Source organism: Pseudochaenichthys georgianus, chromosome 19 (genome assembly GCF_902827115.2).
Source record: "Pseudochaenichthys georgianus chromosome 19, fPseGeo1.2, whole genome shotgun sequence".
Taxonomy (NCBI): domain Eukaryota; kingdom Metazoa; phylum Chordata; class Actinopteri; order Perciformes; family Channichthyidae; genus Pseudochaenichthys; species Pseudochaenichthys georgianus.
The window spans coordinates 11611295-11627081 of NC_047521.1; the positions used below are offsets into that span (position 1 = coordinate 11611295).

Here is a 15787-nt window from a genome sequence, read left to right on the forward strand (position 1 = left end):
ACATAAACAATTAGACGCTATCATAATCACAGAATCACATTAAGCGCTTTGAGCACCAGGAAAAGCGCTATATAAATCTAATGTATTATTATTAATATTATATCTACTGCTGCAAACCATCTCAGATATCACGTAATAGTAACATTACAAATATTTAAAAATATAGCAGTAGGCCTATGTAGGCTACATTGAATATGGTGGAAATCGTAGAAATATAATTACAATGTATGCATTTAATATTAGGCTATGTTATGTTGCTCCACTAGGGCCTATCATATTATGTTAAACATGCCGACATTGCACCTTACACTCTATCGGATCCCATACAGTGCCATATTAAGATATTGAATAATAGTTTTATTAAAATATGCTTTATAATGACCTCGGCCTACTGTATTATTTAGTTATATTACTATGACACTTAGTGTCAGTTACTATAGTCTGGTGTACGCTGTTTATTGTCTTCACCTTGTGACTGCTGCTATTAATAACACCATTGTCACTCTTTATCTCGCCACTTTGTCTTTAATATCTCTTGTATAGTTTATTTTTTACTATAGTAGGCCTATTAGGAGTTTTATAAACCTCTTATAATCACTATTATTCACAGTTTTTACTTTGCCTATTTATGTGTAGGCTACTTATTGCATTTTGAGCATCCATTCCCTGTTGGCGCGTGGAACTTGTTGCCGGGGCAACCTCTTGAATCATGTTAATAGATGTTGTTAAAATAAAGAGGGAAAAAAACAACTGTTGCGTGGCAACTATATGTAGCCAACGGAGAGCACCACAAACGAGCGTCGAAATGAAGTCTGCTAAAAGTGTCACCGCATGCGATCGGGACAGCGAAAAGGCGGAGGCATGTCTCTCCATGTGCGGGATGTGTCCATCTTGCGCTTTTGCCCCCATGCCCCCTGCCTCCAACCGGTGTTTGTGGACGGTGTCGGATGAATTCAAGAGGAGGTTCGTGGTGCAGCTGCTGTTACGATGCAGAAACGTCCAAGTGTTGGAAAGCATCCAGAGTGTGCTGGGTGTCACATCGTGGACTTTACTCACCTACGCTCGGTCCAGGAGCCCGACCTCCCCCAACGACTTCCCCAGCCGCGGGGCGGTCCGGGCGCTGGAGGGGAGACCTCTTGGGGTGAACCTGCATGAGATCTGGGACTGGTTCACCAGCAGCCCGGACTGGATCAAATCCCGCTACCTTTGCCGGCTTTTCTCACTCTGTGACTCGGAATTATTGCGCATGTTGTCTAATGTAACCAGCGTGCTTCTGGTCAGACAACAACGAGGGTTTCTGCGGTTTAATGGTAACAAACACACATGTTTTATTGACTTATTATTGCAACTCCTGAGCTGCAATGTCCCATGTCTGCCACTAAAGGCCAGTACAATCCATACATGCGCACAGTTCATAGTTCCAGAGTTTTTGTAAAATTTAGTTTTGTATTGTTATATGCACAACAATTACAGTAAAGAAGTATTTTAAATTGGAAATATTGTATCGCAGGCTCCCTCCAAAATGTCTTTAATATGTAAAAAAAGGAAAGGAAAATCACGCAAGTAAAGCATGAAAATCTAAATAGTTAAAAACAAATGAAATGTAAAAGTAATATACACTTGGTCTGGATAGTACTTTGAATTACTAAACTCAATGTTGATAGGAAAGTTGTTAAAAGTAATTTTACACAAATCAAACACTGAAGTGTCATTAAGCAATTTCGTTGTTTCATTAGGCTAGGGTTAATACATTCATGTATAATCATATTGGCCTAATATAATTTTTTTGGTCGAGCCAAAGTGCTGTACATATAATAAAAATAGCCTGCAGTATAGAGACACTTTACAGCAAATACAACAGATTGATAATCTTGTGCTCCTTCTCAGTGAGGAATGGTAGAGGTCAGCATGATTCTGAAAGTGATGTAGACTCGGAGGACCCCGCTCTCATGGTGGTGCCCGGATCAGCAAAGTCTGCGTCTGGAGTCAGCCGCTATCGAGATTTCATCAGGGGCCTACCTGTTGATCTGTCCAAGAGGATATTAGGTAAGTCAACACATGAGTAACACAAAAGAAAGGAAATGCAGTACTTTGGTTACCATCAACGTATGCAGTGTTGACCTGCTGCTAACAGCTTCATATTTCAATTAGTTTAAATATGTTCTGGTATGTTGTATACAATATAATATTATACATGTTGTAACATTTGGTTGATTTAGTGAATTTCTAAACGCTTCAGGATACTACAGTGAAACAGTAGTGAAGAGGAATTTTAACTTTACAAAATGACATTATTCATCAGAGACAAAACTAAACAACAAAATAGCACAAAACACAAGAGCAGGCATCAAGAGTAGTAAAATAAAAATGAAATGAGGATAACAAAATAAAACCAGAAAACAAATCAGAATACAAAGATATGTAGAACTAACAAAAGCAATCTTCCAAATGTTGAAGGTGAAACTATAACCTAGTCCTTACAGCTGGTAGAAAGCTGGTAAGGAAGATAATGATTTCAGTGTCATATATTAAGAGTATTAGAGCTCGTAGATATCAGCAAAGTGAGTCTCAAAGTACGATGGGGATGCAACACCTTATTCAAGTGGGTAGCCCTTGTATACAAAAACTACAAATCCCTGCCAAGCAACCACTTGGCTCCCTGTGACCTCTGTCTGCAGGGGAAACAAATGAACAATTTGACATACAAAGTAATGAGAATTAACTTAACATTTTATATTTTGAATACTTCAATATTATACATACATGCAGACATTTTACTGTACACATTTTTCTTTCACCAGGTCTGTTGGATGAGATCTCTCTGAGACGCTGCCTGAAGGTTTGCCCATCCTGGCAGCACCTCGCAAAGGAAACCATCGAGGAAATGAAGTTCAGAAGACATTTCCAGGATCAAATTGAGGCAATGATCAAGGTGGAGCATGTGTATGTTTACGTATACATATTTAATTGTGCATACAGGATTTGTTTTTCAAAAGTTTTCGCTGATAATGATGGAAGCAAAACTTTTAAAAGGGTATCATGTACATTTTTTATTTAAACTCACAATGCGGGTTATGTTTTTTCTTTGTTGTTCTAGAAGGGTAAAGGTATGAATAAAGTCAGTTCCACTTACGCCAACATCGTTGAAGTTCCTGTACCAATCAAAATGGATGAGAAAGTGGTTATTCATACTAGTGTCGAAAAGGTAAATACATTTTTAACACACATCTAATTTGTTGGTACCAGAAATCGATTGTCAATATGAGGATACACGTTTTATTAATTTAACAGGTCAAGCCATTTGAAGCTGCTTATGCCAAAATCAAAGCCAAGATGGTGCCAATGGAGGAGCGAAATGTTTACTGTGGTGCATATTTCACCAAGGTGCTGCTGGACAAGTAAGTGCGTTATACAGTAAAACATTCTCATTGGAATGAAACATGACTTGGTTGTGCTTGGGTTCAGAGAGGACCCTCATCGGGTGGTGGACTACAGAGGAGGATTGTTTATGGCGACGGGCTCCAAGGACCGCTTGGTGCATCTGCTTCATGTGGGGTCAGAAACAAAGATGGTGTCGATGATGAAGGGCCATGTGGGCAGCGTCCGGACGGTGCTGCTGTGTGAGGACAGAGAGCTGCTGATCACTGCCAGCTGCGACGCCAGCATCAGGTGAGGAGGAGGAGGAGGAGGAGGAGGAGGAGGAGGAGGAGGAGGAGGAGGAGGAGGAGGAGGAGGAGGAGGAGGAGGAGGAAGAGGAAGCTGGATGATGCTACAATCCACCCTGTGACTGACAGAGATGTGGTTATTTGTAGGTGTTGGTGTTTGAAGACAGACAGGTGTGTGATGATGCTGTACGGTCACACTGGCACTGTTAACTGCCTGGGTGTCCACGCTGATCGCCTTGTCTCAGGAGGTAAAGACTGTTTAGTTAAAGGTAAGCAGTCTTTAAAGGACGCATATCATCGGTTATATATAGGATTCATCTTCAGTAAATCATAGCTTAAAATGAAAAGCTTGCCATATGGTTATTCCATCACATCTTCTATCCAATACCTCATTGTAAGTTATCTGGATAATGTAATGCAGAAACAAACTCGACTGTTTAAAAGTGCATTATTCTTAGCTGTATTGTTTTTTTTTCAAAAATGTTTTTGTATTAGTAGGATTCACAGACATATTTTTATAATTACAAGAACATACTGTATGTTATAATATTTTAAAACTCAGATTTTCACTTAGTTTATTTCCACTAATATGTTCGGTTTGGAAATGTTTTAATCACTCCCCTGCTGCTATCCCCATGGTTTCTCTTACATATGTTCCCAAATAGATGAGGGCTTTTCTTTGGGAGTTTTTCCTTGTCCGCTGCGAGGGTCTAAGGAAAGAGGGTGTAATGTTCTGCACACATTCTAAAGCCCCCATTAGACAAATGTGTGATATTAGGCTGTATACATTAAATGTCATTGATATGTGTAAGTGAGCTAAACTGAACTCCCACACTGCCAGTGTGGAGTCTACACACAGGGAAGATGTTTGAGGATTTTCATTTCAAGCACACAAGCCCTGTTCAGTGTGTGAGGATCAACATGAGGACGGTGTTCAGCAGCTGTGATCGGGGCTTTGTCAAAATATGGGACATGGAGAACGCATTGCTGCTCAGGGTGAGACTTATAAGAGACAAATATTTAACCTCTGCCAAACTGTATTTCAGCAACAATTGGTAATACATATTTGCCTTTTGTTCTTTTTTTATTTAGGTGATTGATGCCCACAGGAGCTCAGTGAGGTGCCTGTTCTTCGACGAATGGCATTTTTTATCTGGAGACACCAGTGGGCAGGTCATGGCCTGGAGTTTAAACTGTGGCGTTAAAGAGTGTCTGATGACCTTCCCCCACCCAAAGTAAGCAAGAAACCCACCCAGGAAGTTGTTTTAACATTTTTAAATGATATAGGAATACACTCTCTTCGGTATATTTTGCCTTTTTGATTGCTGTTTTAATTTGAGTATCCTCAGGGCTGAATTATTTGGTAAAAGTATTGCAATCATTTTGAGATGTAGTCCTATTGCTGGATGATTCACAATATAAAAAGGGGAATGGTCAGTATTGCATTATATTTGAAATTGGTATTGATAAATATATTAAAACGATCATGGTGTGAGATTTTGCTAGGATCCTAAATCAAAGATGTGTTTCTCTAGTCTGATGAGTATGTTTTAGATGCCGGGAATTCTCAAATCTTAATTCAGAAATGTATTTGACAAAGGTTTTGCCTAAACAAATACTGCACCTTCTGCAAATTCCAATTCATTGTCCCACTATCAAACACAGATATATATTCGAATAAACCTAACTCTTGATGTATCTGCAGGGAGGTAAAATCTATGACTCTTGTTTACCTTCGTGTCATCACTGGCTGTGTGGATGGGAAGATTCGTATATTTAATTTCCTCACCGGAGATTGTCTGAGAGAGATCACGGCAGAGGCTGAAACAGTCCGAATACTGTCGCTGCACTTCCATGACAACCGGTGAGTCAGATGTTTATTTTTACAGGTGTGTTTCTCTGGTGTTCAGTTACATTTGTCTCTCATCATTTCTTTCTGCACCCTGCTTCAGAATAATAGTGAATGCGACGTCAGGTGTGAAGCTCTACCAGTTTGCCAAAGTGTTCTGGGAATACAGCGAGTCAGCTGAGGGAGGCCAGGGCGATGCTGGGACTCAGAACGGTTTGGTTTCTGAAAACACAGCAGTCTCACTGAGAAAACTTTGCGTCACCTCTGCCGGGTCAGATCCCACAGCACAGAAGAACAGGAAGAAGTCAGAGAGAGCGGAGCTGCTTTACCACACCCGCTTTCTGCCTTCCACCACGAAAGCACAAGGTAAGCACACTCAAGGCTGACTGTGTATAAGGGGCACCGTAGGCAAAATAAATAGGCGAGGTGGTAATACTGAGAGAAAGTAGTGTATTTCTGATAACAAATTAAAGTAAAAAAATCTAAGTCTGAGAATATAATAAAGAGGGAAACTCAAAAAGAGTTAAAATGCTTGATATTTTTGTTTGTATGAGATGTCCTGTATAACAGGGTTTTGTCTAAATCAGTCCAATTCTAAATTGATGCCAGAAAACAATACAAAATTATAAAATACAAAACAGTATGATTACTCCAAAAATGAAAAAATCGTGTCAAATAGACTGTCAGTACGGCATAGAAAGCTTTGTTTTTACATCCGTGGTGCCATTTTGTATACGGATGTCATGTTCTTGTGAGAATTGATACATCTTATACAAGAACTGTTCCTCTAAAGCCAGAGAGCGCTGTGTGACTGCCCCGTCCGTGATGATGAGTGAGAAGGCAACAAGTGACCGGATCAAGAGGAGGGGGCTTCATCATCCTCTGAGCCGAGACTCCATCCTCCTAAAGGTCAATGCCATCCATAAGGCGCAGTGCAGGGATGAAGTCAGCATCAACATGGAGTGCAACGCCCGGCTGCGAGACTCTTGGGGCCCCGACACGTCTCAGGACTCTCAGCTCTGGGACAGCCTTAATACTCAGGATGTTCCTCTCAGGAGGGCTAAAACCTGCGTTCCAATTTTAAAGAGAGATGTCAGTCAAAATATGACGAACAAGACCCAAGGCAGGGCCATCTCCACCGTCCCCGACACCCCGAGGAGACGCCCTACCTATTTAATTCCTAAAAAAACACAGCCTCACAGTGCTGACACATTTAAGCGAGTAGGTGGATTCAAAGAGTGCACCTTTATGAGATCGCTGCCTAATCTAGATCGCTCCATGAAAACTGGCACCAGCTTGCCCAGGATCAGCCCTGTGAGTCCATTCAGAGAGCAGGGAGGGCTCCGGCTGCTCACAGTGAAAAAGGCTGGGAGATTTTAGGGCCAAAAAGGATCTGAACTGTGAGCAAAAAGTGTCCAATAGATGCTAACGTATTATTATTTTAATGATATGATGTGTCAGCAGAACTCTATTCCCACCGCGCTGGGTGTTCTGGACATCTTTGTTTGTTTTCATATTTTGTGAATGTTATGTTTCCTTAAAGCTCCACTAGGGGTCAGTATTGTATCACCTCTGGCTGAAATAGGAAGCTTAAATATTATATATTTTTTTACTTTATTTTTACTCTATTTAGATTCCATTCGTATGTAGTTTCATTATTTCCCAGCAGTAAGTTTGTATTTTTCTGAACTTTTTTTATTGAAGAAAGAATGAATAAATTAATGTATTTTCTGTTTATATATTCAGTTAATGTGAATAAAGGCATGGAGTAACACAGCCATTTCATATTTGTATGCAGTTCTTTACATATTTTATGTCGTTTGCATTTATAGTTTGATTGCAGTAGGATTTTCACAATTGTTAACACTTGAGTATCTTTTCCCCCCCACATTAATAGATCTTTTTTGTAATTAACTCTACAAAAATTGCCGTTTAAGCTTGTTTTCTCAGATTCCAACTTTTATCATAATCTATGCTTCCCTCTTAACACCTGCTGTCTGTACCAGTGTTTAATTTAACATAAAGGTTATATATAATATATATAATTATTTAGTTGATGGGTTATCCGGAAAAGCCTTCACCGATCAATCAACAATAAATCTTTGTGGATGTCTTGCTTCTGCCGTGCTTCAAAAAGACGAGTGAAGTCTTCAGAGTGAAGAGTTGGTCCCACCCAGAGAGACCTCTTCACCCTGCCACCTGCCCTTTAGCCCCGCTGCCTGGAGGGCATCATTAGGGGCGAGGAGGTTGGAGATCAGGGAGAAGGTCCTCTGCTTTGACGGCAGCAGCACAACAGCTGGGCACCCGTGAATAACAAAGGCTTATGAGCAGAACTGACTGGCTAAGACGTCCCACTTTGGAGAATCTCTTCTTTCAGGAGCTGCTAATTAATTTAATCTGGAGAAAACCGGGGATAATGGTCTCCCCCATTTTTTTTACTCTTGTTGCAGTGTGACGTAGGCAGACAATGCAAACCCCTCCTGGCACCCCGAGCTCGGCTTAGCTTCACCATGCAGCACAGCTCCCCATTGTTTCATCAGGTATGGAGTCTCTTGTCCCGGACCGGCAAGCTGCGGGGGGGATAACGAGCGTAAAATCAAAGCAAAGTTAGAAAAGGGAAAGTCTTCATAGAGGAATGCTCTTAGAGCTTCTGCTCCCTTGAGCAGGCCCAAGGGTTGCTGGGGAGCGGAGGGTACAGGTTTATTTATGCATGAGGAGAAGCCTGAAAGAAAGGACAGTTAACCCTCTCTCCATGAAAGAGTGTTTTAAGGGTTGGAGGCGACCAAGCCAATTTATTATGACCTGGGTGACCTCTGCTCCACATTGATCTCCATATCCAAAGGCGCATATTTGCATCATAGTTGATTTTTCTAAATAATTTTTCAAATGCTTGTCATGCTGTGACGGCAGCAGGTTTGAACCCCTTAACTCGATTTTGACTGAAAGCCTCTTTCCAGGCCATGTCAGTCTGAGCCAGGCATGGCAAAGACTCTGATTAACCAAATCTTGATCTGGATTATTATTTTCTTCTGTATTTGCATGTCACTCAGACTGGTGGCTGACTTGCCCTGGAGCTGTCCAGATATCACACCGTTACCAGGTTTAACGAGAGTGCCATTAGACACCAAAGCTCAATGAATATGCCAATCACACCATTCTCATGGGACGACTTGGGATAAGAACAGGGACTAAACCCCCCCCCTTATTATGGAAAATCTACACTTCACACTGTTTTTAAAATACAGCAACATTTCCCGCTGTATCCCAGAGACCACTGGAGAGCTGAAGCTTAAACACGGATCATAACGAACAGAGCAGAGACATCAACACATGGGAGCGACGACAAGTTCCTTAATCTAAGGACTGTTTAAACGCCGGGCCACGCGGCCAGAAGTGTTTCCAAACCGTCCCCCGTTAGGATCCAGTAACAAGATCCATATGCCTTTCTGACCTCATTTGCAGATAGCGATCATAAGCGAAAGGGGATACAGCCAGAACGAAGGGAGGCAATTAACAGGAACACCATTACTGAGATACGGGACTGATTAACATCCACATTCAGCCGAGCCAAATAGATAAGAGGGAATCTGATTGCTCATTGATTGGTGCCTCTGCAGGCGGGCAGGTTCTTGTTTGGTGGAGTTGGACCTCGCTGCGTTCAAGGGCCCTTTGATTGGGCCAGAAAGAGTGAAACCACTGTGACCACACATCAGGAAGATGATCAAAGAAGCTGACTTTTGGCTACTCGTGTTCAAAACTAACCCCAAACAGATGATTGTTACTCACAGATGGCTCAGTACTAACACGTGTCAAAGACAGAGCTGATATAGGCTGTGGAGGTGACACCTGAATTAGCTTAGGTTGATGTAAAAAAAGTTTAATATAAAGAGCTATTGTGTAACCGGACTGGATTTGTCCCTCTTGCTCCTGATTTTGTTTGTGTTTATACCATTAACTTTTTTCCTCATTTATCAATTGACTGATTGTACCTTGTGACCATCTGTTTTTACAGCGCGACATATGGAGTGTGTTTGGATAATTGCAAAGACATTATTTTCTATCTGCAAGACCTATTCCATACAAAAGACCTATAGAAAAACAAACAAAGTCAAACACCGGGGCTTTGCCACCAGAGGCTATGGCACATATTACATGTACAGTTGGATGGTACAGTGCCATTATTCAGGGGGGCAATTACTTTTTAGTGTTTGTCCTCTGGGGGGCCCACTAGACCTGTTCATAGATCCGTTCAGTGGCCAGTCTTGAATGTTTTAGCCAATCATCCATGCGTTGGCAGTTTGAGTTTCATCTCTCCTATGTGTTTTTGTAAAGATTATGTCCAGCTTTAACCAAATGACCTCATAATATTTAGTAATAATCTTGTAATTAATGTAAAATATCCTCTTTCTCTCGGCTGCATTACTATAATTAAATGCTCTTAAAAGAAATAAGAGAGCAATTCACTGCAGTCTGAAACTACTTTAATAACAGGCTTTCAAATCCATTAGGATTTTCAGGGCATGTCAGTGTGAATGTGTCTCAGTGCGTCACTATTAAAGCAGAGAGAAGGGTGTCATGGATTGACCTGTGGTCTCAATGGCCCCCAGTCTTCACAGAGCAGCTCCAGACACATGTAGGCGACAGTGTTAAGTGTCATAATTTCACTATTTTCTCAGACATAAATACGGAGACGTAGGTGTCAAAGGTCAGCTGCATAAAACTTCCCTAGTTAGAGGTCAGTAGACGCATATCGGGGGGTTGGTGGTGGTGGCACCTTGAAACAAAAAGGCAATTCACGGGCGAAAAAAAACATTACGACATCTGACTCTACTTCCTGCCACAAAACGAACAGAAAAAGAATTGTTACACTGGACTACAAAGGCCTGCATGCACCACAGAAGAAGAAACACTTAAGTGGGCTCAATGCAGCGGAGGATTACAGGCTGTATATTGGATTGTATTTTTCTCGATATCTCACTGAAGAGGCATTTAAAAGCATTAAGTGAGTCAGTAAGTGACTGGCAATACCACATCCATGATAAGTGTTTCTATTTCAATCTCAGATACGCACCAACAGTATGAGAGAGACTTCAAGACAGCTAATGGGCATCTTTATCAGCGCTTTTCTCATAGTTTGAGTCATGCACTTAATCACAGTCGGACATACTATTTCGCTCATGTCGAGTACAGATGTTAACCCTCCGTGAATCCTGATACCAGCAGAGCTCTTGCTGTTTGGAAAAGTCCTGTTTCCTGATAAGAAAAACGGACCCCCATTGCTTATGGGCTAAGCAACTGCACATGCATGCCCACACATACAACATCCGACTTTTAGGGGGGTTTAGGAGCTTGATGATTGAGGTGGGTGCTGCTAGTGATTTTTGTAGTTAAAAAATGAGTCATTTACTTTGAGATAGTCAAGAAAGTACAGTGTCTTCAAAGTCTTTTAACCTCACTTTACTTAAAACTTAATCCCTAAAATACTCAACAAACTTTTGAAAAGGCTCATTGCGCTTTACCCTGGAGCAGGATTCACTATCTTTCTTTAACCCGCCCTATAAAAGTCACAACATTAGCCACTTTCCCGACATGATAATTCGACTGCTGTTTGTACAGTCAATACTCTCTGGGGTTCTGACTCTCCTCGCGTGACCCTGGCCCAGGAAGAACCTTTTTTGGAGCCGTGGAGAACCATCGGGGGTCCTAGCTTAGATATTTCACAGCTCAGCGGGTTCCCTCGCATGTTGATACAAGTGCTGCGAAATAACACACAGCCAGGTTGAATCATGCCATTTGTGTTTTTTAGTTGTCATGGATTTTTTTTTTACGGGACCTGGGGATACATTCTGACCCACATTAGCAGCAGATGTTTTGGGTCATGGAGTGGAGCATCGTATGTGCTTTTCCCAGGGGCCCAGGTGGTGAGAGGAGTATCAGTCATGGACACCAAAGGGGTATGTAGGAGCAAGATGAGTGTTTAAGCAACCTAAGAATTTGTTACTGGAAAGGAGCCAGTTGACTCCTTGACCGGTCAATGATCGGCAGGGGGAAAGGTGAAAGACAAAATGGTTCCTTTATCAACAACGGTTTCCCTACGCGCAGACATTTGAGGCTAACACACAGAGCAAACTTCAAGCCAAAACATCACAAGTTATTGATTTAAATTTGAGACAATTTCCAGGTATAGTCTGCACGACGTGTCATGATATCGCCTAAACAGAATCCCTAACCTCATATCAACTGTTAAGGTCAAAAATAAAATGCATTTTATAACCAGTGTATAGTGCAAATTTACTAGCATGTCAAATAAAGAAGTGTCAGCTTTATTGTCTTTTTTTGGTTGCTTCAGATAGTTGTACTATCTTTTAAGGACAGTTGGTAATATGCTTCTTCGCTGTTTACTTCCTTCTATGGCACATGTAGAAAAAGCTAGCAAGGCTACAAAAAGCTAGCCTACTAATGCATTCAGCACAATGGTCTTGTTGGTTGTAGCAGTCTGTCAAGAGTCTCCTTTTTTTAACGTTTGGACAGAATTATAGGCTTTGAGTTCGCCTCTTTCCGGCCATGCTAAGTTAGCTTCATATTCAGCAGATAGATTACTTTATACGCGTATTCACAATTTCAAGACATAGGAATACATAACTGACAATTCATATTTTACTCAGAGCAGAAACTCTGACCTTCAGAAAGGCTTCATAATTCTCTAGATTCACATGACATTATTGATAAACTCAATTTACATCTGTATTGGTACCAAAGATGTGTCATCTGGCTTATTGAATTCTCTACTGGCACCAGACATCTGCACCTTTGTGTAGCCTTTCATTTGAACATGTTCAGTATTCTGATTCCCTGATAGGTCTCTCCTCTCTTGGCATTCCACGATTCATCGAATCCCGCAGCCTCTCACCCTGCCCACCCCCAGTCTACAGCTGTTAAAACACCCCATATTATTCTCATAATTGTTTCAGTGTGTAGGCTGTTATTTTAATGTGCCAAGCTGGATGAGTCAGGAATCGAAAAGTGTTGCAGTACGACAGGCAAGTACTTTCTGACTACTGACATTCTTCAGGGCAATGCCACATTATTTTATATTTATTTTCTGAATGGTTGCATTACTATCAGGTGATGATTATTTGAATTAGGTAGTTAAAACAAATACAACCTGTTTGGTAATTGACCCAAAGACATTCCGTTCAGGCTTAATGGATGATATGCCTCTTCGTCACATTTGGGTTCGCTATGTTTAACATTTCTGTAATATTTCTTCTTCACATCCTTCCAATTGCAATAAGACAATGTGATACATCTGTTTGGCGCCGGCCGGCATGTCTGATATGCATCCTATAAAATGTGAAATGGATACGGAGTTTACATGAACACGGGCAACATTCCCTAAGACATTATGGTGATTTTACAGACTGATATGAATTAACAAATTCTCCAAAACACACATGTGTATTTGCTTTTTGAATTTAATAAAAGGTTGTGTTATAATTCACACTTTTTAGGATCCAGTGTTTCAAAATATTTCCATTTTGCTAGTGAATAATAAGTTTTGTCCAAACATCTCTTCCTATTTTACTGAACTCTGGCTGCTGATTACGTGCTTTTTACATTCAGATGTTCTGTTACATGTTTAAAAAGGTGTTTATGAGACTTAATAATTAAAGGAGAATTACTGATTGAAACCAGACAACTCTTGGCCATTACTCACAAATGTGTTTGCCAGTAAGTTTTCTTTTTTTCTTTCTCTAGAGAACCATGACTCTATGGTTTTGGCTGCTTTCTCACCCTGTTGGTGTTTTATGTAACTTCCCCCTGTAGACTTTTAATAATTACAACTCAATTTTTTCCTACAGCCTCTGTTAACAGCTGCAAGGAAATTAATTTGAATCCAATGTGAAAAAGAGGAGATAAAAAGCACTAAACATACACAAAAGGCCGCTGTCGAGCAGTGCAAGTCAGAAAATGTATAGTTCTTGTTGGGAAAAGCTCTACAAGGTGAGATAAAGAATGTAACTGATCCTCATGCAGCTGCAGGCTTTAACAGTTACGAGTGTTTAAAAGGTGCTCTGCCGAGGCGTACGGGTTAGTGCGCTGTTTTTCTTCAACAATAAAAGAATCAAGTAAGAAGACATTGCTGGAATTGTCTTTCCCACACAATATTTGGCAGTTTTGAAGGGCACAATGAAGGTGTGATGGATAGGACTGTCATCTAGTTACAGCTCCTCCTGGGCTGTGAAAAAGCAGAATTTCATGTTTAGTGGTTGCAATAGAAAGTTGGCTGGTTTATTATATGGTGATGTTCCACACAAAGGGTCTAAACAACATGCTGCAGAGAGGTAGAGATAAATCATACAATTGAAGTTAGAGGAAGAATAAAGGGTTGCTATCTTTTGGCAGATGAAACAAAAGTTCACCCTCCAAACACCAAACCACTAAGTTAGTAATGTCAGACCACTTTTTTTGTCTGCAAGTGGCTACGTCTGTGTACTGCGTGTATTGATGTGGCTCGGGAAGAGCCATCTTTCCTGCAATTTTGAAGCCGCTTGAATGCATCTCATATGTTTTGAGTAAACTAGATTCACTTAAAGAAATGACTTGCTGGTGTCACGGGGGAAAACACTTCCCACTAGTTATTGTATTGTTAATTGGTTCTGTTCCAAACTGAGTGTCTTCGGACAATATCAAAATAATGACTTTCAAAATGTAAATGGATTTTTTTAAATCACAAAAACATATATTTAATAATATAACCATTTCAGTGCTTACCTTTTGAAGTTTCAGCTCTGATTCAATAGTTCTGGTCTAATTTGTTTGGGTTTGAAGATTGGAAAAAAGTGTTCTTTTAAAATATACTGTAAACTGATGGGTTTGTGATGGTCCATTGATAGATGACCATGAGATTACATATGTTTACATTTTCTACACACAAAGTTTAGCTATGGTTATGAAATAACATAGTTGGAAATGTTCTGCCAGCAACAGACAACTTAGTTATCACTTGTTGACAAAAGGAAAAGCAATTCCTAGGATTATTTTTAACGTCCTGCATTTAAACAGAAACTATAAAACGGCAACTATTGTTAAACTGTCACATTTGACTTGTGTTTAGCATTGAATAGAGTGTAGAGGAAAGATAAACACTTCTAGAAATCAATGTCTGTTTATTGAATGGTTTCTACTAGTTCCTCACTAAAACAGGTGTGTTCTTCCACTTTTGTTCCTAACACTCATTGGAAATGCCGGAATCAGCACAGGTGGATATCACTGTGTCGTGACTGTGAATGGTGGAAGAGTTGGACGGCTATCTTGAGTGCAGTAAATTGGATGTCAAATTGAGTCTATTAGATGGTGTACTATTCCTGTGTCAGCAACAGAAAACCAGATGTTTTGCAGACTTGTGGATTTGTTGTTAACTTGATTAAAGACATTCTATTAAAAATGTTGAAGATATTTTTGGTGCCAGAAAATTTGAGTGCTTTTTAATCCCAAAATACAAGCTTAAATTGTAGAAAACATTTTAGGAGAAGTGCTGAGGGTCTTTAATTACATTTTCATTGCAAGCCTTGCAAGAGTTACACTTTCCTTTACTGAGAGACACACATATATAATACTCACACAGCTACACATACAGTATACATGGCACACATCAGGAATGGCCCCTCCTTTTTACTAATCTGAAATGCAACCCAACCTCAAAAGGGCAACAGTGGGACTTGGTGGAGACTAATGTTTTGAAAAAGGAGTGAGTCACACTCAAATCCATCGGAACTGCTCTCCATGGCTAATTAAAATAAACCAATGGCCTGCAATCACGGATCCAGTTGGCACAGCACATATAAACAGTGCGTTGCCTTAAAGACGGGAACTCATGATTCTTAGGAACCAAAACGGTGGCGTGTGTCCCAGCCTGGTTAGAGTGAGAGTGCCGGGCTGGACGACAGCACAAAGGCCACATCTGGGATCACTGTGTCGTGAAAAACACTTGGGAGATGTTGAGATATCCACGCAAAAACAGGCGCCCGCAATATTACTCCAAACATGCATGTGAATATTCCATATTTGACTGGCTTCCACTCAGTTAAGTGTTTACCTCTGGAAATGTCTCTCAAGTGGCATGAAGACTTGAAGGCGGATCTTGGCATCGCGCTTAATCTGTCTCGAATGGGCTTAACCGTCAATGTGACAGTAGGTGAAAACAAATACCCCTCAAATCTCATGTTAGGTTAAGTTTTCCCACATGGTAAGAAAGACATTCCAGGGATCT

General features: G+C 40.6%; 2 protein-coding genes across 2 annotated transcripts in view; one reads left to right on the top strand and one right to left on the bottom strand.

Moving 5' to 3' along the window:
- prdm9 (PR domain containing 9) overlaps positions 1 to 1135 on the bottom strand; it is an 8310-nt gene extending 7175 nt beyond the window's left edge. The window contains exon 1 of the mRNA XM_034108129.1: positions 1057 to 1135. The gene's annotated coding sequence lies outside the window, so the exon portion shown is untranslated. The remainder of the gene's footprint in view (positions 1 to 1056) is intronic.
- Positions 867 to 7173, top strand: fbxw10 (F-box and WD repeat domain containing 10). The gene is made up of 12 exons (XM_071206813.1): positions 867 to 1310; positions 1888 to 2046; positions 2802 to 2932; positions 3098 to 3205; positions 3292 to 3398; positions 3466 to 3669; positions 3813 to 3934; positions 4507 to 4661; positions 4758 to 4900; positions 5371 to 5529; positions 5618 to 5880; positions 6308 to 7173. Exons 1-12 carry the CDS (start codon positions 872 to 874, stop codon positions 6892 to 6894), a joined length of 2577 nt encoding a protein of 858 aa, XP_071062914.1. The 5' UTR covers positions 867 to 871; the 3' UTR covers positions 6895 to 7173.
- The last annotated feature ends 8614 nt before the right edge of the window (positions 7174 to 15787 follow it).

Bases quoted from the DNA above. Each gene is read 5' to 3' on its own strand.
- fbxw10 (XM_071206813.1), top strand. From the start codon at position 872: ATGTGCGGGATGTGTCCATCTTGCGCTTTTGCCCCCATGCCCCCTGCC. The intron at 2,933-3,097 runs GTGGAGCATGTG...TTGTTGTTCTAG, and splicing joins AAATTGAGGCAATGATCAAG to AAGGGTAAAGGTATGAATAA. The intron at 3,399-3,465 runs GTAAGTGCGTTA...GCTTGGGTTCAG, and splicing joins ACCAAGGTGCTGCTGGACAA to AGAGGACCCTCATCGGGTGG.